The 23,528-nt window shown below is 37.9% G+C and overlaps 2 protein-coding genes across 5 annotated transcripts in view; one reads left to right on the forward strand and one right to left on the reverse strand.

Annotated features, from left to right (window-relative positions):
* The window catches only part of LOC124166665 (WD repeat-containing protein CG11141), a 32,634-nt gene extending 24,884 nt beyond the window's left edge, over positions 1 to 7,750 (reverse strand). For both annotated transcript variants that reach the window (XM_046544297.1, XM_046544298.1), the window contains exons 1-6: positions 7,173 to 7,750; positions 6,911 to 7,066; positions 6,673 to 6,804; positions 4,256 to 4,446; positions 2,057 to 2,201; positions 1,441 to 1,563 (exon numbers count right to left, since the gene is read on the reverse strand). In XM_046544297.1, the coding sequence (XP_046400253.1) occupies positions 1,441 to 1,563; positions 2,057 to 2,201; positions 4,256 to 4,446; positions 6,673 to 6,804; positions 6,911 to 7,066; positions 7,173 to 7,391 (966 nt within the window). In that variant the 5' untranslated portion in view covers positions 7,392 to 7,750. The remainder of the gene's footprint in view (positions 1 to 1,440; positions 1,564 to 2,056; positions 2,202 to 4,255; positions 4,447 to 6,672; positions 6,805 to 6,910; positions 7,067 to 7,172) is intronic.
* Positions 7,751 to 7,797: 47 nt separating this feature from the next.
* LOC124166667 (deubiquitinase DESI2) overlaps positions 7,798 to 23,528 on the forward strand; it is a 28,968-nt gene continuing 13,237 nt past the window's right edge. For 2 of the 3 annotated variants that reach the window (XM_046544303.1, XM_046544302.1), the window contains exons 1-6: positions 7,798 to 7,989; positions 8,094 to 8,258; positions 8,345 to 8,417; positions 8,495 to 8,588; positions 13,274 to 13,415; positions 13,847 to 13,985. In XM_046544303.1, the coding sequence (XP_046400259.1) occupies positions 8,136 to 8,258; positions 8,345 to 8,417; positions 8,495 to 8,588; positions 13,274 to 13,415; positions 13,847 to 13,985 (571 nt within the window). In that variant the 5' untranslated portion in view covers positions 7,798 to 7,989; positions 8,094 to 8,135. Of the gene's footprint in view, positions 7,990 to 8,093; positions 8,259 to 8,344; positions 8,418 to 8,494; positions 8,589 to 13,273; positions 13,416 to 13,846; positions 17,698 to 23,528 lie in introns of those variants that run through there. The other variant, XM_046544301.1, reaches the window with a different exon arrangement.

Here is a 23,528-nt window from a genome sequence, read left to right on the forward strand (position 1 = left end):
TGGTGAAGATCAAATGGATTGAGTATGAGGATAGTATGATAATATAGTTTTCTCTGTGAAGATATGTTCATACAGGGCCAAATTCTGATGAGGTAAATCAAACATATTGCACCATCTTCCTCTATCAACACTCTACTTGAATCACAGACTTGAGTACAAGCAGCTTACCTGCCCTGAGCATACAATGTTCTGGATCTAGATTGTTGGCGTACAAGTGATTAGTTGGATCTTTTGCTGAGTGTGAGAGAAGATTATAGGTTTTAAGAAAAAAAGAGGTATGAAAAGGAAAATGAGGAGTATTCTTGGCCCAAAGCATATTTTAGGCTTTGTGCACTATTCAAGTTTCAAAATTTATTGACTTTTCCTGATTTTCAAACGACAATTTCACAAATTTTTAAGATTTTGCACAGGCATGTTTTCTCAGATTTCACTTGAAAATAAAGTGTTCAGCTATTTTCAAAAGCAATAGTAATAAACTTGAAAAGGAAGATGCTGATACTACACGTTAAACTTTTTTCTATCATCCGATTTGAATATTGGGAGCAGAGAGTTTGTGATCGCATGGATCAGCATGTAAGTCATCGCAAATCGCCAATCTATGTTCTTTTGAGACGTCAAACTTCTGTGCAGGGGTAACCATTGCTTGGACACCAAATTTGCTGCACTCATCCACTTCCTTCACCCAATACATCAGGATATCAGCACCAGGATCAAAATGATCAGCTGCACTATTAGCCAATGTCTTACACACCCTGTTGGTCGGAACACTGTCTCGTCGGGCTCTGAATGCAAGGAGACATGGCTAGCCAGAACATCTGGACTCCTCAGATGAGGATGCTCACCACAAGTAATCAATCTCAAAAACAACACTGAATTGTTTAGAGTCAGAATTCTTGCATAGTTGAGACAGTTATAAAATTTTACTTCAATTTTTTACTGACTTTTTCTGTTTTTTTTACTGAATTTTCCATGACTTTCTACAAACCTCAAAATGGACCGACATTTCCAGGTTTTTAAGACATGTACAGACACTGTTAATAAAACATTTCAAAGAATTAAATAAGGACTATCTGAGGCAGCAACATTCAGACAACCAGCATAAGTTACACCAGGGCCAGGCAAGCTGTGGTAATACAGGTTCGATTCATACACTGGAGAGGAACACCATCCAATGAGTTTAAATTACCCTCATTGTGAATGTGGCCAGAGATCACAAACCTTCTTAAAGATGATCGATTTTCTTGCACACCAATAGTTGTGGCACAAATTTTGTTGGGAAACTGTATCCTTTCCATAATATCAATCATCAAGGAGTTGAACGATGAATACATTGCAAGGTAGATTATAAACTGTAACTACATATTCACAATAATTTCCTGGCTATGACAATTCAAGAATGATCTTACAGTAAATCCACGGAACAAGTGTGACTCAACTCACCACCCTGTCATCTGAATCTCTCCTCCTGCCTAAGTTCTTCTCAGCAGAGCCTTTGGTTTGCTTGAAGCGTGAAGGCACTGGGTTGACTAGCATGATTGATGGGTGCGGACACATCAGCGCATCCTGGAACACAAACAATACCACTCACAATACTCAGTCAAACAGCTCGCCAAGTTTACAGGTTGACAAATGATATTAGATTTTTCGAGTTAATTGAATGCGTACATGTTCCTTGGACCACAGACTAGGAGATGCTATGCAACAGCACCAATGCTTTTGAGAAACAACTCAGAACATATTCTCCTGGCTATGTCAGCATGCAGTATGGGAACAGAACAGGGAGAGGATGAAAATTAAGAAATTTTTCAAAATGCTGGCACCTTTACAAAGCATCACCCTGTGAAAAGTTCGAGAAACAATTATATATAAACCCAATGGTTTGTTTGGATAGGTGAGGGTAGACCCAGGAGAGTGACAGCCGCATTAATCATGAAACTAGCACCACATAAATATTCCACACAATCACTTTAATGTAGCACTGTGCCAAAATTATTCTGTCTAGCATTTTAGAACATTCTTTGCACCTGGAAAGACTGACTAATACTCCAGTACTAACCTTAAATATTAAAGTTTGCTGAACAATTCCATCCAAGCCAGCTTGCCATAGGCGCAGTCCTGGTCGACTAGCAAATATAATATCACGGTGATGGGCATTCCCCATTCCCGGCGGATGGTAAAAGGTTGCACCAAACTGACCTAAGCTGCAGGAAAATAAACAATTTCAATTAATGGCTACCTTTTGGTGATTTTCATGGAAATTAGAATTTCAAGCCGAGGGGATGGCATTTCATAGTGATAAATAAATTTCATTCCTAGATGCTGTAAGATTTCCCAATTCAAGTAAATGTCATTCATTAAATACCAGATACTACAATAAGCACAGCATACTAAAACCAAAGTTAATGCACTTTCCATTAGTGCTTCGCTAACTCAAACAGTAAATCATAAAATAAGAAATTTCAGGATGAAAAATAACATGGATGAAATATGGAATGGAGAAGTAACCTCCATAAAATACATGGAGGAAGCTAATGAAAAATCAAGGACTCAATACACTTAGGGACAATGGATACCACTGAAAGGTCATCCTCAAAGAAGAAAAGAAAATTGAAGAGGCCCTGAAAATGACCAAAAACCCAGCACTTGAAGATACTAAGAAGCTTATGGCATTCACCTTCCTTCCTTTCTAATGTTGCAGGAACAAGCAAAAAGATTGCTTGAGTGCTCTCAAAACATGGTACAATAGACTCTCATTGATACAAACAACCTTATAACAAAGTTCTCGTTATTACAAAGCAAATTGTTGGTCTCCATGAAAAGTCCAATCCAAGCTATAGTAAAAGAAATGTTATTTTGAAATTTTTGTTAATACAGAATTACAAACCTCCCGGCTATTACAAATAGAAATTTACTACGAAGTTCCACGAATAAGAAATGGCATTTAGGTGGCACACTACACTATGTTATAATCTAAGTAAAATTGGACATTGCAATATTTCCACTGAGTTTGTTTTGTAACAACGATACGCGTAGTGTCAAAATAAAACTCAGTGGAAATATTGCTATGTCCAATTTTACTTATATTAAGAACTTCCACCAAATCGTGCTTAACATCATACAAGATATACGTAATAATCATTGCACTACATTTATGTTTTTCTTGTGCACTGTGCCCAAGAGCGTCAATTATGGTTCTTTCTTCAGTAGGAGGTACTTCAGTATGCACGCAACATCATATTATAACCTTCATTCCTGTGGACTCATGGTGTCCCACTCATTACTGCTCGTAAATTGGATGCACAGTAAGTCCTCTTCTTACAAATATTCAAATTTACAACCTTCCAGAGACACGAACATTCAAAAAATTCAAGCGTGCACAAAATTTCAAATTTGGTGCCTTTCGAGTTTGCTGATGCGACACGGTGTGGCATAAAGGAACTCACACTTTGGGCATAATCTGAAAGAAGCATATCTGTTGAGAAGTGAGGAACTGATCAGCATTTTTCCCGTTCTTCCTTCCCGTGAACAACAATTTTGTTTTGCTACGGCTATGTCACACGCCCAGGTAGATCACTTCGTCACAATAGGAAGTTAATCCACAGTTGTAATGCAGTGTTGCATCCCACAGGATAACTGCACTTCTCAATGCCTTACATGCCTTACATCAACTTCACAACAAGGTTTCAGAACGCATCTTGATCATACATCAAGGACTAACTGTATTTGAGAAGATACCAACCCTTGATTGCGTCATGCCGCACTCAATTCTCTTGATAAAACCAAAGGAATGTGCTAATTTTCATACATTTGTACGTAATTTTATTGCATATATTATACACATGACTCTGAAGCTATTTTGCAGTGGGACTACTAGTGCAGGAGATTGAAGAGACAAGAAATTTTGACAAAGTATGATTTTTTGTGATGATTCCTTTAAGAAACATTCATATGAACTTCGTTATTGCTGAAATGGGGTTAACCTTTCGGTATTGGCTTCTTAGAAGCCCATATTCCCTAGCATTGCCACTCTCGCTGGATCGCAAGGGCATAATATCTTAACCTCAGTTAAATTGACCTAGCAATAAAGGAACTTAGATCAATGCAGTGAAGTCTGGTGGTATAGTAGTCTGTGCAGCAGCCTGGAAAGCCATAAGGTCTGTGGTTTAATTCCCTACCCAGGGTATTTTTTTATGGCAATGAATTGGAATTTCACTGCCATTCTCATGGAAGTTTTGATATGAAACTGAGAACTCACGCCTTGCGCTCCCTCTGACCCAGTTGCGCGACCTTCCATGCTCGCTCCTCCTGCTTCCAAGAGCACAAAGTTGTCCGGTACACTGTGGACACCAATAGAAGCTTGCCTTGAGGAATTCCGACACCACAATGATAGCTGAGCTGCACAACTTCATACTTCTCGTTTAGAACTTCTCTCGATTTGCTCAAATGCTGAGGAAAAAAGAAAATGCAAGTATATACATCACTTTCCGCTAAACACTACTTGAGTTGAACACAAAACATGAAAGTAACATATAAATAAGTGACTTTGTCCACAAACACATGACAAATACAAATGCATGTGTATAAGTTGAAGAACTCAGTTGCTTACAGTAAATGATATTTTTTTGGTTGCACCAGGTCCAGTATTGCTGTCGACAATAGATTCACCAGTAATCCACCGGACATATTCAGGTTGAAGGTGCTTCTCTCAGTCTTATGTAATCCTTTTTCACTGCATTACTAGTGATTTGGGGTACCCTCTCCACAGAAGAGGGAGCTCAGAGAGACAACCATCCAGCGATCAGATAGACGAATAATGTAGTGAAGAAGGATTATATAAGACCAAGAGAAGTACAGAGGAGCACCTTCAACCACAAAACGTCAGGAGGATCACCAAAGAATCTGTTTTCAACGCTAATACTGGACATGATGCAACTGAAAAAATGGAAAGCCTTCAATCACTGCACGGAAACCTGAGAAGCAATATTACTTTCAGTAACTGGTTTGAGATTTTGTGGGCCCCTGAATTATTAATTTTCACACCTTACATGCCAAATGAATGCAATTTATAGGAGAAAGATCTATTATTTTGGCTTGTTCACCGTGCTGTAATTCACATTAATTTAAAGATAACCGGGCAATTCTGGTAACTTCAATTCTTGCCAGACATAGACCAACCCATGCCATCCGAGCCTGAAAGCTTCAAGTTTTGTTATTGATACCGCAGGAGGAAATTCAATCGGGAAAATGTAACTTGACTAGATTGCAGGGGTGCCGACTTGTAAAAAATATTGGGGGGGCCCAAACCCTTTCCCTTGCCCCAGGAAATATTATAAGTAGTGAGTTTTAAGTTTTTTAAGCATTTTAGAAGAGTCATATGATCAACATTAGAGCCCTGATAACTCGAATCTCGATATCTGGACACTCCGGGGAAAATCAGCAAGCCTGACAAATTTTTTCCTCACGCCCATAACGAATTTTTGAGGGGGCTCGGGCCCCCTCAAGCCCCATGGAGTCGGCGCCACTGCTTGATTGGGAAGCTACCAGGATCACTTAATTTCCATTAGGTGGACAACTAGATAAACACCAGGCCACCATCAGTGAAAGTAGATTTCTCAGAGGATTTAAATCACTCAAGCTATTTGGAAATGGGGCGATACCGTCTTGGATCCCCACAAAGTTAAATGTTTTTTTTTCCAATTTCCTCTTTTGGTGTTAATAACAAACCTTAAAATCTAGAAATGAGAGGTGACATAACTAATATCACCAGTTATATTATATAACATACTTATTACTGCCAGTCATTATAAGCCCAATAAGTTTTTTATTTTATAAAAATATCATTTGAAATGGTTTAATTGTTTTGTGTCAGAGATTTAAATAACATTGTATGAGTCAATGGTGGGTATTATAAGACAAATATGAAACACTGGTTATATTAAGCTCTACCCACACAAAGAAATTACTGTTAAGAATGTCTCCTTGCTCTAGACTTCATTACCATACGTTCAAATTTCATTGAGCATTGATTTGCCGGGAGCCAGCAAAAAAGAGAAAGGTAGAAAAACGCATTTTTACTCAGTTTTGCCGGGAGCCAGCCAAAAAGAGAAAGGTAGGGGAACACATTTTTACTCAGTCAGAGGTTCAGTAACATTACATGAAAATAATCATGCACTTTTGGCCATGAATTCATAACATAAGGGAGGTCAAAACAATAATAAGTATGAATTAAAGAACCTCCATAAAAAAAATCGTTTCTTTACAGCATGAATTCAAACAACCAGGCCATTTCATTAAAACATTTTGGGAACAAAGAATGAAACAAGACACCAGGGTCCAACATGCTGATTCCAAGGCACATGCTTATGACTGTAGAGTCAATATTTGGGCTGAGGAGCAGCTTTGTTGATGGTTCACCACACCATGACAAGTATATAACGAACTTAAAGACACAATTCCTGAGCCACAAGAACAACCAACACTACTTTTGGTATTCTATAAGGCTCCCAAATTGACAAGAGGCATGAAATTTTGGATTTACCATATATTCCACTCATAAACCAACCGATATTGACCGAAAATACAAAAGCATCCACAGCCTAGATTACTTCAAATGATAACAATTACAATTAACAAAAGAAATTGACGAGATGACTCCATGAGAGCCCAGCTCACCATATAAAAATCAATTTCAGTAAGAACAATGATTCCCAAGCGGTCTCCACTAAATAAGTTGGTGCCATTTTTACTCCACTCCAATGCTGTGACAGGACTCGAATGCAGGCCGCTGACGGTAAACCTCTCAATCTACGGTAAAATGAACAAAAATTATTGCCACAACTACTTTAGACAACAATTGAAAGTACGAAATTCACATCCTTCTTAACAGTAATGTATAGATTATATAACAGACCTGACGGCTTTTAGTAGACCCAGATACTGGAGGTATTGTTGTAGGCTCTGGCTTTGGTATTTGAAAAACTGACACATTTCCGTCTTCACTGCCCGCAGCTACCATGAAATCTGTAGTCGATACAAGTCTGATGCAAACAATAGGCGACGGTGTATTCTGTGGAGAAGTAATTTTGCGTTTTCATTCAAATTACTGCGGAACTTTACCTAATACATAAGGCGTACAATAGTATTTCTCACATTAAAATGTCACCCTTCCTTACCTCACATCTCAGCCTTTGAAGTTCATCTTTCCGTCGGTCATACCAATATACTAGTCCAACATTTGTTCCGAGGACAAGGTAATCGGGAAGACAGTCCACGCACGTAAGGTTGAGGTCGTGAGTGAAAAGTCCCCTTTGAGCTTTCAAAGGGATTTTCTGTAGAAGTCTTGACATGGGCGTCCATTCTCTCAACGTTTTAAATTCACTTTGTTCACCCATTATAAATTAAACGTCATTCTTCTTTTATAATTCCGCCCATACTGTGGTTGTCATCTAAGAATGACAAATATGGGAAGGACAAAAATTTCTATGTGCATAAGTTAAATAGGATCAATGCGAGATATGCAGCTTTCAGTGTAGTCCCCTGAAATCCCAATGTCATCACATGAATATCATTTAGATGGTTGTCGTCATAAGGGAGATAAGAAACACAAATTCATTCTATTGAATGAAGGCTTAAGGCTCTTCCAAGCACTAAATCCACATGATAGCGATTCCTTGTAACTTGCTTTTGGTTAAACTGGTATAAAAAACCACTGAGGTAAAGAAACTAGCTTTCACATTCTTGAAATAGCCTACCGCGCACGATACATTCTTCACGGGTCAGCGCAGTCAATTGTTTTCATCAGGTGTTGATGTCCTGTCGATGATACTGTAATTGTTTATTTGCGTGTGGAATTCAGCGTTTTGCTGCTATTTATGGTATCGCTTTTGGAACACTTTCAGCTATGCATGGATTCGTAACGTAAATTACTAGAGGAATCGTTCCTCGGTCACTCTGTGACGCTTTTTATTTTCGTATCATCATACGGAATAGGTATGAGGACTCATGGTTACTTTTTCTTTTTTCACAGTAGCACATAAAGCTATCGTACTCTCTCAGATTTTCATGAGTTTTGAAGTGCCCCTTCTTGCTTATAGGTCATCTGGTTCGACGGGAATGGTTCTAGAGTTATCATTTGAATGTTCTCATCAGGAATAAGTTGTAACATTCCGTTCCCAAGCTGTCTTGGATACCCACCAGAATCCGAAGAGCTTATCACTAAAATGGCTAGAGAACCTGTTATTTTAAATGTTTATGATATGGTAATTTTATAATGGTGAATTTAAAGATAAAGGCATGTGAATTTGAAATGTAATGAATATACATTTGCTATCTGTCTTTTTTGTAGTACTGGATTAATGAGTACACAACGTCTTTAGGATTGGGAGTCTTCCATTCAGGAGTTGAGATTTATGGCACAGGTTTGTTGCCTTCATTTAGTTATGTGCTATCATGATATTGGTATTACATTGGTCCTAATATATTTACTTTCTTTCAGAGTATGCCTATGGTGGTCACCCTTACCCATTCCCTGGGATATTTGAAATAGCTCCTAGAGATGCTGAGGATCTTGGCGATCAGTTCCGCTTTAGGTAATGAATAACTTAATCCTAAACGATCCGAAGTGTTAAAATGCTGTAGTTATCAGTGGGTGACCTTTGGCCTTTTTAGATAGCGACGTGGTATTATGAAATAATATTGCAGAAATAGATTATGTATTTTTACTATTTGTTTTGTGAAGATGCTGTAGTTGTGGACTTGTAACCGTAAAATGAATGGATGTGTGAAATCCACACCCGGCGTTTTAATCCATAGCGAGTGGTGTTATACTCTTTTGAGTAATATGTGCCGGTCTTCTATTAGGTTCTATACGTTGGAAGCTTTCATTCCATTTTTTAACGGGATCTGTTACTCTAATTTTCGCTTTTGTTATCCATAAAATGTAGCATTTGGTTAATGCCTCCCTGTTTTTATGTTATCCTGAAATAGAGAGTCTGCTGCGTTATATTTTCTGCTTTGAGTAAGAATTATTTGTCATACATTCCAGTCTATGTTTAAAGAAGTTTTGGTCCTAAGTTTGAAAATGAAAAATAATGTCAACTGCACTGTGGTCACTATGGAAAAAGAGACCCTGCACGAGCCTTAGTGAGTTATTATGTTGTCCCAGTATAATTGTTGAGGGGTAAGTTCTTCACTCACAGGTTTAGGAAGTCTTTAGATGGGTATCTGACAGGATTCTTACATGATAGGGAATGCAGGAAAAAGTCAGGAGATTTGAAGTGGGTCAGGGTAGTCTGGAAGATGTGAGGGAATCTTGTCCTTGATATTAGGGGAAATTTATGTCATAAATTGGGGATCAAAAAGAATGGTTTTACTGGTTGTATTTGGAAAATTAAGGCACTGAGAACATTGCATTTCATGGCATAGTAAAAATTATTGTGATCATCTTTGTTTCAAGGTGCTTGACTGTATCCTTTCCTCTCATATGTCCTGTATTCCTCCATAAAGGAAAATGGGTGGAATAAGTTTTCATTTTCAGTACTTACAGTTGTCCTACATGTTCACTTGGCCAATTGGTGAGCCAAACTGAAGTGAATGATCGAATAAATTGATCATGTGAGCAAGCTCTTTTAAGAAGAGTAGGATAGAAGAGAAGCCTTCACTAAACTTTTAGAATAAAATTATAATAATAGGAATAATATATTCTCCAGAGACCATTCTTGCACAGAAGTAGCTATGGGATTTGTAATAGTTTATATTATAGGAATAAAATCAGGAAAATAAAAAAGAAAAGTCACAAAAATGCAATCATAAGGAAGTCGATTGCAGAAATATTGACATAAGATTCTTCCAGTTTTAGGAATGTTCTCAAATTATTCATTTAGTGAATAGTGTCACTGTTATAGTTAAAATTGTTTTAAATTCATTGCCAATATTGGTGAAGTTTTTGATGAATGATTGTACTTAGGTATAAGATTATAAATCTTTTGTGCTTGTTGCAATGGGGCTGATGAAAGAGGATCTTGTTTTATGGTGGTTCAAATAGATGTAATATTTAATTCCGTATGTCAGTAGAATCAATGTTTCGATTGATTCACACAAGGTAAATATTGCTATTTTAAAGTACATGCCTAGATTTTATTTATATAAACTCTTGGGATCGTCAGTAATTTGAACCTACCTGTAGTCGTCTAAAAGGAGTTCTCAGTGGTTTTTTTTATCATGCATTTTAGAAGCTTTTTTTAATCAGACTCTATAGAAAGAAATATGTAGCAATTTATGTACTTGGCCATATCATGGCATGTGAAGGTATGATGAAGACTGTCTTGTAGAGCAAGAAAAGGGGAAGACCGTTAAGGTAGTCTTGGATAAGATGTATTGAGCCGGTTATGAAGGGTGTGTTACACAAATATTATTTAAATGTCTCAAAATTGGCTGATGGAAGAATGGAGTGGAGAGCTTTATCAAACCAATCTTTGGATTCTTAACCTTTGATGCTTAAATTGTCAAATCTTCATCTCTAAGGTTCTTCTAGAAGAGAAGGTTTTCAAAAAAACTTCTCTTTAAAATTATTCATTTCACGACTTCCTCATTACTCATACAACTAACCCGTTTCATCTTAGTCATTCCTCTGCTACGTTCTAATTATTCCTCATTGCCATAGTGAAATACATCAAATGGATTAGGAACGTAATGGTGGTGGATTATTTAAGCTTCATTAGGCATAGGTTACTAGAAATTGTACACAAGTTTTAATTGCCCTGTCATAATGTAGTATTTCATCATGATAGGCATAGACTATAAAAAGTATTACTGCATGGCTGTGATTCAATTAGCCTGAATGGAAAAGGAGTAGGGGGACAGGGAATGCTGCATTACAAAGAGAGTCGGGCCAATGCTTCAGCCCCATCAGAGGCCAAGAGCCCCCACTGACAGAAACATAGGGAAGGTGAAGAATCTGAGCTTTTCCCGGTGAATAGCGTGGATGAAAGCTTCTCAGGTTTCCAACCGGGTCAGGGTCTGCATGGTGTAGGCCGACGTTTCGTTGGGAGACTTTCAGCTGATGAGCCCTGAGGATGTTGGGAAAGTCTCCCAACGAAACGTCGGCCTGCACCATGCAGACCCTGACCAGGTTGGAAACCCGAGAAGCTTTCATCCATAGGGAAGGTGCAAATAAAAGTTAGCTATGTGCTGAGGAAATATAAAAAGAGAGAGAGTATGTGACTGAAAGCACTAGTGACGTGCTCAAGGCACTGGGATGGGAGACCTGAGAACGAAGGAGGGAAAGGAGCTGACTATGTTTGGATATTTGGGTTAGCCAGCAGAGTCGGAGCATGGGCAGAGCTTGAGAAAAAAATAGCAACACTTAACACTGTGGGAAAAATGATCCCCAGTTCAAGATGAAGACCTGATCACAAAAGACCAATGTAAAAAAAGTTTTCATTCTTAGCCTTTTCCATACTAAAGACGTAATTATGTGTCTGGACGTTTCTTGACCTGGGAGACGAAAGCCGCATATTTTCGTTGGAGATTTTCCTGCGCAGATGAATGAATGCCAAATATATACGTTTCCTAGCACTCCCCCTTTTATGACGGTTACGGGTCTTTGTTTCAGGACCCAACACTGCGGGGCTTAGGCCGTACCCTAGAAATCTGGAAACAGGTACCCAGAACCCTCGTATTCTATTACCCCTGTTAGCCGTAAGGGACTGCGGTCGTACAATTGTTTACCCAGTCATTTAGCGAAATAAATATTTGTTCCTTTCTCAAAAAATATAGACTAAGAATTGAATTATTTATCTTTTGAGCAGCGTTTACAGTTTTTAAACGAAATTCTATGATAAATATTTACTTACATCTCGATTTCAGTATAAACATCAACATGGTAATTGTTGCTGCATTAAATGTGATAATATTGATGGCAGAGATTCGTTCCAAATTTGACAATTCTCAGAATAAAAGAAGGAATTCAATTGAAGCCTGCAATTTACGTTCAAGCAACAATTATCCATATAGCTAATTCATATAAACAAAGCATGATTGACCCCGAACCAATGCCGCTGGTAGGGTTATAATCCCAAAGGAGGAAGCCCACCTACTACCCTCAGAGTCCGAGATAATGCGGAGTCCCCACTAGGAAGGGTCGAAAAAGGTTGGTGCTAAGGTTTTGTGATTATCCGCGACACCCTTCTTCACAAATGTCCTGCAAAAATGCTCTGCATGGAGGGAACAGAAGAATCTCTTGGGGCTCAGTACAGCAGTCATGCTAAGGCGAGAAATAGGGTAGTTTCCTTCATCAAAGAAAACGAAAGGCATTGATTGCGATTCGTTACCCACCATTAGTGTCTTCATAATATACAAATTATTTCGTTTTAGAAATACCGGTTTCGACGAATAACAATGGTCCATTTTTATCCTCATTTGAAAAGGACCAGATTGGCACCCATGCAATGCCACTCCACGTGACGTCACAGGGACCTAGTTTCTATACGAGAAGATAGGAGTTATACATCGTCTGAGATTACCAATGCATGCATGAGGTGCAGAGCTCAGGGGAATATGTCTTAATAATCACTTATTAGAACTGGCTAAGGTCGGAAAGTTTTCCTCGTTTGATAAGGTATTAACAATCCTTATTTAAGCCAAGTGCTACCAGCCAGCAGGGTACTCAGCTACCCGCTAGCAGCCTGCGTCGTATCAGCGCTCAACTCGCCTCAAGGTCACCTCACCGGGCGGGAGGGGGAACCAGAAATATGTCACACGGAGAGATTTCCCGGCATTCATACTTACGCGTCGTGTTTTCACGCGCTTGAAAGTTTTCACTTTTCATTTAATCGCAAAAAATAGATATCGTCATTTAAAAATCTGAAAGCGTGAAATACGTACTCCAGGAGTAATAATCTTTCGATTTAGGCAATAAAAAATAATAGGAAACCACCCTATTCACCATCTTGAAAGGGTTAAATAGGACAATACTTGACTGGAAAATTTTACCAGGAAAACTCTTTGAGCCTTCCTCAAAAAAATTATGTGTTAAACAAATAGATCTAAGAAATAGATGAGAATTAGTTGTATTTTTCTTTAATTTTTCATGGCATATTTTCTGTTACCTCTGGACAATCTGCCCACTGGAAACTATTTCATTAATGATGATAAAACTGTATTTGTATAATACCACTGGCTTGAGGAATGCTCAAGGCCTTTTGAAAATTTTGAAGGAAAAATTACTGGCAAAGACAAGCAACTCATTCCGTTCAATTCTTTTTCCCTTTACTAGGCAATCCATCCATGTTGGCCACACTGATTTCACTGAAGATGAAGTTAAAAGGATCGTAGCAGAACTTGGGAAAGATTTTCGAGGGGACCGTTACCATCTGATGAATAAAAACTGCAACCATTTTTCAGGATCCTTTACTCAAGTAAGGATACAAGCATGGAATTTAGATTCTGTTCACTGTGGAGATGATTTTGGATGTCTTATTCGCAGTAATTCGGCAAAAAATTGCTGTGGGTTATGTTAATGGCAATTTTCAATGAAGCTGAATGATTTTCCAATTTGACTGTGTGGAAGTGTTCCAGTATTACATGAGCATGTACGCAGCATGGCTCTACCTTTCTGATTTCTGTAGTGCTTATAATCATCTGCATGATCATAAGAGGAAATCATAGCACATGCTGTGTTTTATTATGAAATTCTGGGAGAAAGTTGCCAAAGACAAGGAAACTCTGTAAAAGTCAGGGAATTTAGAAGTTCAGAGTTTGTAATAGTGGTTGTAGGCCCTTTCCTGCCCTGTATATACCTTTCCTTGTCATCTCTATGGGCTCTCTATTCCCTTTTGCTCTGTTGCAGATCCTGTGTGGGGAGGACATTCCGTCATGGGTGAACCGCCTCGCCTACTTCAGCTCGTGCGTGCCTTTCCTCCAGAGATGCCTTCCCAAAGAGTGGCTCACACCTGTCGCCCTGCAGCACTCGATCAGCTCGCACCAAGGTGAGGGCGCTGCCTCCACTCCCTCGACTCCCGAGTCCTCGTTGTAGGGGCCGTGGAGGTGGGGGGTGGGCGGAACTTCCCCCCACCCCACGATGCTACCTCGATTGTCGTGCTGCTATCGTTGGCCATTGCTTGAGAGCCGGGTGGTTCGTAGGGAGGTGCTTTTGTCACGTGGGCCAGGTCGTGCCAAAGAAAATACTGGAGCTGTCATCTCTCGTACATGTATAGGGGAAAAAAAGAGACGAAGGAAACTTCTTGTTTGTTCATAGCCTCCTCAACGTAGAATGGCGTCCAATCGTGAAGTTTTTTATTAATTGTAGGAATCATGAAAGGAGATTAATAATGGTGCAGTTAGGTTTGGTGCATTTCTGTCAATCTATTGCTGATGTATTTAAGCCATGGATTGACTTATGGGAGGGTTCGTGTGGCTGTCATAATCAAAAGAAACCATTGGTAATGTTGTGATTTATTTGTCTTGTGTGAGGAAATATTTGTGATCGCTTTTTTTTTGTCTTTTACTGGAAGTCTCTCTCGTGATTTGAACGACTCCTCTGCCTTTGGTGCTATTGTGGAAGGACAGACAAAGTGAGAAGTTTTTTTGTGTGTGCATATCTTGCTGACTCTGCTTATTATGCATTTTTCAATTGGTCTGAAAATGTGGGCCCTTTTTGTACCCAGGGAGTTCTTTGAGGAACCAGGCATTGTGGTGAAAACTTTGGTACAGTACATAAATTGGAGTACAATTTAGAGTTTTTTTTAGGAGATACTTCATGCTGATGTTGGTGTTGTAATTTCTCATTTGTTCGGTTTCTTAGATGTGGAATCATGGATTGGCTTTCTTGGCCATGCAGATTGTGGGTTCTCATATAAGAGATAGGTAAGGTGTTATATAATTCTTACTTTTGATGGGAAATTGTTTCTAACCAGTTTCCTGCAGGGAATTGATTGTGAGAATTCTTTCCTTTGTTATCCATTTCATGCTTAGCTATAGGGTGGCTATTGAGTGAATTGAACAAATGCTGGAAGAGAGGTCTTGAAGGGCATCTCTCGTCTTTATTGTTGATAACTGGAGGATAGCACTAGCACTGGGGTCTGGAAAGTCATGGAATGCCAGGGATAATATCAAGCAGTCTAGAAATACCATTATTACTGTGCAAGTCACATGGTCAATTTCCCTTATCCAATTTTGCTGACATTCATTTTTAGTAATAATTGAGGATGGAAACCAAGTTTCCTTGTCGTTGGTGGAATTTAACTTCCATATGCTCAGTTCAGCCTGAAAATGACGAAAGCCGGAAATTTTTTTCAGGGAGGGGTAATACATCTTTGCAGGTTGTATGGACGGGACACACCATAGACTGTATCTGGCAAATATTTTGGAGGGGTTTGAACCCTTCAATATCCCCTTCGGCCATGGTCTTGTAGTGTTATTTCAGATCCATGTTATCACCCAGTCTAGATAACTGTGAAATTACTGCATAAAGCGTGGAAAAGACTGGGGATTTCAGCATTATATTTGAGTGGCCACCCTGTCTGCATTTGTCGGTTTCATTCAATGATCAAAAATTGCATTTAAGGCACCTGGAAGGAGCATTTCTGAAAAATAGTTAGCATTATCCTTGTTCCATTAAAGGATAATCCTCGTAACTGATGTAGTTATTAGATGTTGTGAATCTAGTCAGTAAGTCAATCATTTTACCTAACTGACAATAATGAGGCATCAAACAGAAAAATTCATGTATGCTTTGCAAAGGTTAAAAACTTCTTGGAGATTTATGAGTAGGCTATGGTATTTTCTTGTTGCGCCGAAGAGAAATAGATTTAGGATATAGGTACATATTTTTTTTATTCAACCCTTTTAGTTCTGGCCTCTTGTTCCTGTTACACTTGAAGAGACCAGAGCTTTTTTGGTTAATTTGTACAAATTCACTATGCATGTTTTCAAAATTCCAGTATGAATCTGTTGAAGTTAATTTGTTTGTTTACACTTCAATTGCTTACATCATTGATACAAAGGGTTCATGTTATTATTATCATAATCTCTACTTTACAACTTGGGAAAAGTATTTAATTCTAAAATTAATTATAAACACCATGCCGATACAGCAGCCCGTAGTACTCCACATACCTTTTTGGCTTATGGATCGGTTGGCTGGCTCTTTAAAGGTAAAGAAAGTTGCTTGTTATGGTAGGCTTTTTTGTATGTCTTCTTCACAGAAGGCATGTTAAAGTCGTGACTGGTGACAGGGTGTAGCGATCAGTCATGGGTTTATGTGACGCTCCACATCTTTATTTATGATTGTGCTTTAAGTGCCTTTAATCTTACTTCATTTGGTGATTGTTAAAATGTAGATTCTCTACCAAAAAGTCATTGAAAAAAAGGCCAGTTTGAATTTTAGAAGTAAATAAGAGGAAAATACTGATCACAGTACCACTGAAACTTTATGTAATTACTGACGATATTTTAACAGTCGACCATCATGTTTGTATGCCTGTGAGGATATTCACTGATTTTTTTGTGAAAATTATTCACTCATTTGCATTAATGTGGCATGTTCTTGGAAAAGTTTTCATCCTCTGCCGGTTCCTCATTCAAGATACTTTTTGAAATGCATTTAACTTTTGCATTGCACTGGTTTTCATGTGGATCATATTGAAGATGTATGCTTAGTTTAGTCTCTACCTTGCAAGAAATTTTCTGGTGTTTATTTCATTTTTTTATGAATATTGGCTTTTTATAGCTAGTTTACCTTAAAACATGTTTACAATGTAAAGGAAGATTGATTTTTTTCCATCTTTCCACCTTTACTCCCCATCATATGCTACATTTCTTTTGAAAATGTGCTTCCATTAGTCAGCAAATATCTGTGAAATATTTATGATTCTCTTATGTTTCCTTTTTTATTTCATGGTATTGAATTTCCCTTTAGTGTGCTCATTTGCTTAGGCAGTTAAATGTGTTATTTTCTGGTGGCGTGTGGGATTTTTGAAGTCCCCATATTACTGCATACAGAAGTTCTTCATAAGTGCTGCAAATTTTTAGTGTTGATCAATTTTTAGTGGATTTTGTTGAGTTCTGCTATGGTGGGAATGTTTCATAGTAGGAATAAGCAGTTTTACTGGAGAAAAGTGAATTCTATCCTGTTTGGATATGACTTATGAAGATGATAAGTGGGTACTGACATCACATTTAAGTGATCATGCTGTCCTAGCTGTCCTTCTGTGGTCATCTTGACAGCTCATGGTATGTTATTTGATTTTGCCGCTTTATGTGTGGTTATTTTCTTTATTGCCATAATGCTAATTTTTATATCATAGTTTTGTAGAAAAGCTGTGCATGTTAATGAGGCCCTTTATTGTCTTCTGTTTTCAAGTTTACCTTTGGAGTTTTTCTATCTCTATTGAATGTATCTCATATCCTCTTCTGTTTCTTATCGTTGTTGAAAGGGAACCTTATTAATTGTGAAAAAGAGATATTTTGAGTAAAATGAAGTTCATATTTAACACCAAGCATAAATATGTCACTAGAAGTTTTTAAGCTGCTCTTCTCTTTAAAATGAAGTTCCATTTTGAACCATTGAGTGTACAAGAGAGTGGAAAATGGGATACTTAAAACTCCTTTGTGTACAGGAATCTTCAGGAGTAGATATATATATTTTGATCATCTATGTGCCATGTGATTTAAATAAAGCGAATTATATTTTTTCTTCAAGAAAATTTGTTTCATCATGTGATGTTGTTACTTCTGATTGTGAAAGGCATCTTTGTAAATTTTAACATTGACACTTTTAAAAATCAGGTTGACTCATTTATGATGGTAATTCAAAGTGGATAAGCTCGATCCTTCATTAAATCAACGATTGACCACTTCTTTCTTCTCTTTGTGAGTTCAAGCTGTGGAACATTCATAGTTTCATGATTTATTGACCCATTGTGTTCAATTCACTGACTTGAAGTCAGTAAATAGCTTTACTCTTCCGTACAAGACTAATGATTATAGGGATTACAATATGTATGTACTATGTATTAATTAGATCCATTTATACTGCCCTAATTACATGAGTTACTTCGTAATGTGGAAGTATTTGTGGTTATAAATTTTACAGTGCTACTTATTAAATTTAATGGATTTGTGACATTATTAAGAATTTAAGGGTGGATAAGCTCTTATTTTGTGTGAAGTTCAATATGTCAATTTGTCTTTTTTTTCTCTTACCTTTTAAGTTCTAGTCATTAGAAGATGGTGGCTTTTTATAGAAATGCAGTGAAACTATGCCAAATGTTGGGGTAGCCTCAGCAGTAGTAACTCTTTGCCTGTATCCTTGTTCAGCTTGTCATCAGAATTTTTGGTGGCTAAAGGCTGCATTCTGTATTGGATGAAAATGCTGGTTCACAGGCTTTAAAACTGAGAAATCAGGAAATAATTCCTTAATTTTCAAAGTCAGCAATTTTCTGTTAATTATTTGGGTTTTTGATTAATATAGGAAATTTTCAAAATTATCGTTACACGGTAAAAGTTTATTTGTAAAATATCCCATGAAATAGGAAGTAAAGAGGATAAATTTTTTAACTGAATTTGATGTATAGTCATTATAAAAAACTGCATTTAAAAATTGATGGCATGAAAAAATTTGAGAAACAGCTTATTGATGCAAAGTTACCTATTCTCTAATTGGCTCTTCCTTGTCCAATCATCTCCAAGATTGGGTTCCACATCTGGATAAGGTGGAAACCACTGTCTCTGTCCAACTTCCTTGGTTATAGAGTAATTTTAATTGCCTTCTTCTTAATTATGTTCTGGACACCATTGGCTTAACACAGCATTTTGGTCATTTCTCTGTGAGACTTGCGGCCTTGATTATTTTATGGCTGCGAGACAGTGGCGGATACAGATGGGGGGCGCGTGCCCCCCCCTTGCGGGTCCGCTTGTATTGCTGAACATTGCAAAACCACAATTGTAACTTTTTTATATCATAAGATGGCATTGTCTTTTACATGTTTATAATCACTTTAATTAAATTTTCTTATACTTTGCCTGGGACTTGATCATCTTTTATTACGATAAAAGTAAAGACAACTCAAGATATGTTGCGCCCCCCCCCTTGAGTTTTTTTCTGTATCCGCCACTGCTGCAAGACCATTCTCAGAGCAAGCATGGAAGTACATACAACTGCAGCAATGATGAGAACAAGAATACTGGCTTGAGTACTAGCCTTGTTTTAGAATTTCCAGAGTGATGTATTTTGAATCCCACAATACCTGACCTCATGGGATTGTATGCTAGTATGATGGTACGCTAGCTCTGAGAAAGGAATAACCAGAGTGCTCACTGTATGATAAGTAGTGTGAAATGAAATGCTGCTAGTTATTCTATAATAAATTTTATTTTTGGTCACTAAGATTATGTAGTTATCTCAGTTTCTCTCTTGAGTTATAGAAATTGAAATAGAAAGTTCAATTCTTTGCCAGCATTGATAGATTTATCGATTATTGATTTTGATTAATCATCATTAAGGGTGCCTTCATAGCTCGGCGTTGCGTACTTGGGGGCGGAGCTAACAGCTCGCAGCAAGTTGGAGCCCTTCACAGCTCTGCGTTGCGGAAACAAATGAAAGACAAAAAGCGTCGGCTCCTAAAAATCGGCCTGTGAGCATATCATATTATGACTTCGAACCAAACGCACAGTACATATGTTGTTTTCTGCATGTTTACACAATTTCATTTCTTGAAATGTTCTTCTTAACTATAAATAGTATTTGAAATTAATATGGCGACCATAAAGTCAATAATCATGAATGTAGTGATGGCCCTTGCCTATGCATTATTATGACCTTTTAATTTTATTTCCTAACTCGGAATATTCGAAAAATAGCGAAATACATACACTCAATGAACATGAGTAACGTGGAATGTTTTCAGGAATATTTATTAATGATAACTGTTGTTTGAAGAGATTGTCCTAGTCATGTAATCTAAATAGCTCTAACCGAGTAGATTATGAGGGCACAATTATTAGATATCAATTGGAATTTAAACGACCGTAGTCACCAACAAGCACCTCTCACGCTGTATTTAGCTTGTGATACCATTTACGGGTATGTGTTACGCTAATCTATGCTCCTCAGTGATTGTAATCTAATTTATGGTTAACATTCATCTTATGTTTAGGAAAGATACAAAATATCTAAGCTGAACACTTCAAAATAATAGTAAATAATGAAATAAATAGCATTTGCCACTCCCTTTAGAGCTAATCTTGCATATTTGTATACCCAGAAACAAACACCAATTCGAACTCGTCGGCGTACTGCCGCCTTGACGCAGAGAAAATCCGACAGGTTCAGTTTTTCTGCGACGACGCTGCAAGCTAGAGACGTGACGTCATCAATTCTCAAATACGGGCTCTGATTGGCTTGCTAGCCGCGGCGTCAACGCAACGCCGAACTGTGAAGGCCCCCTATGTCTATTATAAAACTGCAAAACAGTTAAGCAACATTAACTAGTGATAAAGTTTTGTGGTTTTATAATAGCCATGAAAGTGATACGTATATAAATTTATGGAGACATTGGCAAAGAATGAAATTTACTACTTCAATGACCATAACTCAAAAAAGAAGAAGCTGTGATGCTAGTAATTCTGCCACCTCAGTGTTGACGGCTTTTTCACGAATGTTGTTATCTGTACCTTATAAGTTTTTCTGTCACATTCTTTGAATCAAGTGCATAGTAATAGGTTTCTCCATGAGACCAGTTTGATATTTTTGCATTTCCTATTTTTTTCAGTAAATTAGCTCAGATTAGGCTGTCATTGCCATTCAAAATAGCTTGGAGGCAGCAGGGTTAGGTCCTAACCGACCAAACTGTAGGTCACAGGTTTAAGTCCTGCGTGGGAGTGGGTGTTTTTAAGTGTGTTGTCCTAGTACATACAGTGCAACCTCGATAAAACGACACCCCACGGTGCACCAATAAACACTCGTTATAGCGAATTGTCGCTTTACCGGAGGTGGAGCAAATAATAGCCAATATGTATGCCTGTTGTGAACAGTTATACAGGAACAGAGTGGTGCGGTGACAGACAAATTTCTATCTGATAAACGTAAGCATAAATCCAGACAAAAGGTGATGTTTATTTGCATCACTATATTTCCTTACTCAAACAACGACTAATTGTTTGGTGTTTTCTTGGCCATGGTGTCTGCCATCAAATGCTTTCTATTCATGCAACTCATGGACGTGCGGGTATGCTGACGACTGCTTTCTGCCGCCCGAGGAATAAAAGAAGATCAAGCATTCGCGAATGCTAATACCACAATATTTTCAGCAAAATTAACTACTTATTTATCGAACGACAGTTTACCACATAAATGTGAGACTGAACACTCCATTAACTTCATTTCTAACAGATCGCTAGCAATTACAGAGATTAAGTAGTCTTGATGTAAGTTTTTCCGGCGATGAAACCCTCGCTAAGGCGAGAGCCAACACCAAAAGGGCCTCGTAAAAACGAATTTTTTAACACGCTAATAATAGGGTCAATTGACGGTGCATCAGCTATATCTCGTAATAGCGGGGGTCTCGCTATAGCCCGTACTCGCTTTAACGTGGTTCCACTGTATTATAATGATCATTATAGAGGGCACCAGTGACCATAATTAAGACATAATAATTATTTATAGCTATGGTATTGCTATGAGGAAATATGCCTGGTACTGGTACGTGGGCTGTGGATTAACTTCCCTGTCTTCCTTCATTAAGCAGCACCCATGGAATATACTCATACCACTGTGTCAATCCAAAAAATTCATGCTACAATATAGGATGATGTTTCCACTGCGTACTTACGACTATGATGTCGACGTGGCAGAGGGGTCACCAGCAAACCTTCTGTGTCGAAGTGGTAGAACTAGCTCTATTCTGTATGTAACCATTTTCAATGCAGTGAGCGCTCTGGTTATTCCTTTCTCTTGAATACTAGCTACTGTCCTAAAAGTTGTGTAAATGCAAGTATTTTTTATTCAGGTTCAGGTGAAAATGGTTTGGAATAAGCATTACTTCACCAGAGACACTTCATATGAATTGTGTGACGATGAATTCACCTCTCCAACTTGGTGTAGTTTCTCTGTATGTAGCTCATACTGCCCTTCAAGTTGTCTTCTGTGCCATAATTAACCCACCATCTTCACTTGAAGTCTTTGATTTATAGCACATTCTGTGAGCATTGAGAGAGAGTTATGTGCTGATTGTAGTAGGGGATATCTTCACATCAATTTTTTATGGTCATACCTTATATTTAATTTGAAGCAGCTTCCTGATCCCTGCTTTGTGGATTTGTGTCATTAATGGGTATTTACATTTCTTATGGAATGGCAGTTACCCTTGATAGCTGATGACTTTGCTGACTATAAATTAATTTTAGAAAAAATTTAATTCATTTTGAAATGAGGGCCTTTTAAATCACCACTATGTATATTTCAGGAAGGGGTGTGATCGTTAGCTTGTTGAAGGCTATCATACTTGTCTCACTATTTTATGTCTGCTGTAAATTCAGACTTTCTCTTCTATAAATTCAGACATTTTTCTATCTTGAAATTTTAAACATCGAATCAAATGGGCAACATCAGATTTTGCATTTGGGCTGACTTTATGGGTTGAAAACATTGATACATATATGCATATAATTAATTGGGCAGAGCACTGCATAAGACAAATCTCCGACTGATTTTATCAAACAAGTTGTTTGATCACTAAAACCTGTCTGAGATTTGAACCTTGGAAGATGCCTTGGTGGTGTAACTGGCGTCATTCCTGACTGGCAATCAAGAGGTCTTAGTTTAAATCCTGGCTAAGATAATGATTTTTCAAATTTCATCCTTGGTTTACATTATGCCTACTCATTTGGAGGGGAATGAGGATGATCCTCTAACAGAGGTTTTATTATTACCATTATTAACAGAGCTTTTATTATCACCAGGATTATATCACCTACTAGGTTTGGTAACACTGCTAGCAGATTCACACTGTTAAAATAAAGGAGATTGGAAAGTGACTGAATATCGTAAGCACTAAGCCCCACTCCTGTGGTCTTTTGATTGGCATAGGGAAAGGAGCTTTCCCTCCATTCACCTGCTCTTGTTTTAACCACACCCGCTCAGCCACGAAGATATTATGAACTGAGTATAATCAGAAATCTTTCTAATGTTTGTGGAGCCTCTAATGTGAAGTAGGAGGTTTGAGACTTTGAAATTTGTACCTTGACATTAGTCGGTACATCAGCCTTCATTTCATAGTGGATTATTTTACATTTTTGTTTTATTCATGTGAGTATGAGTTGTAACATATAGTATCTCCCATTTGAACCTTGTCTGGCCCTTCAATTTTTATGGCTTTGAAATCAGGAGGACCTGTTCACCGAGAGCATATGAGCATTGTTTATGCATGTGAGTGTGTATGCGAGCAAATATTTATCACAAGGATCTTAAAGTTGTTATATGAAATGTTGAAATATATTTGCCTTGTTGATGTTCCCAGAAAAAAATTGTGGCC

Source organism: Ischnura elegans, chromosome 10, assembly GCF_921293095.1.
Source record: "Ischnura elegans chromosome 10, ioIscEleg1.1, whole genome shotgun sequence".
NCBI lineage: Eukaryota > Metazoa > Arthropoda > Insecta > Odonata > Coenagrionidae > Ischnura > Ischnura elegans.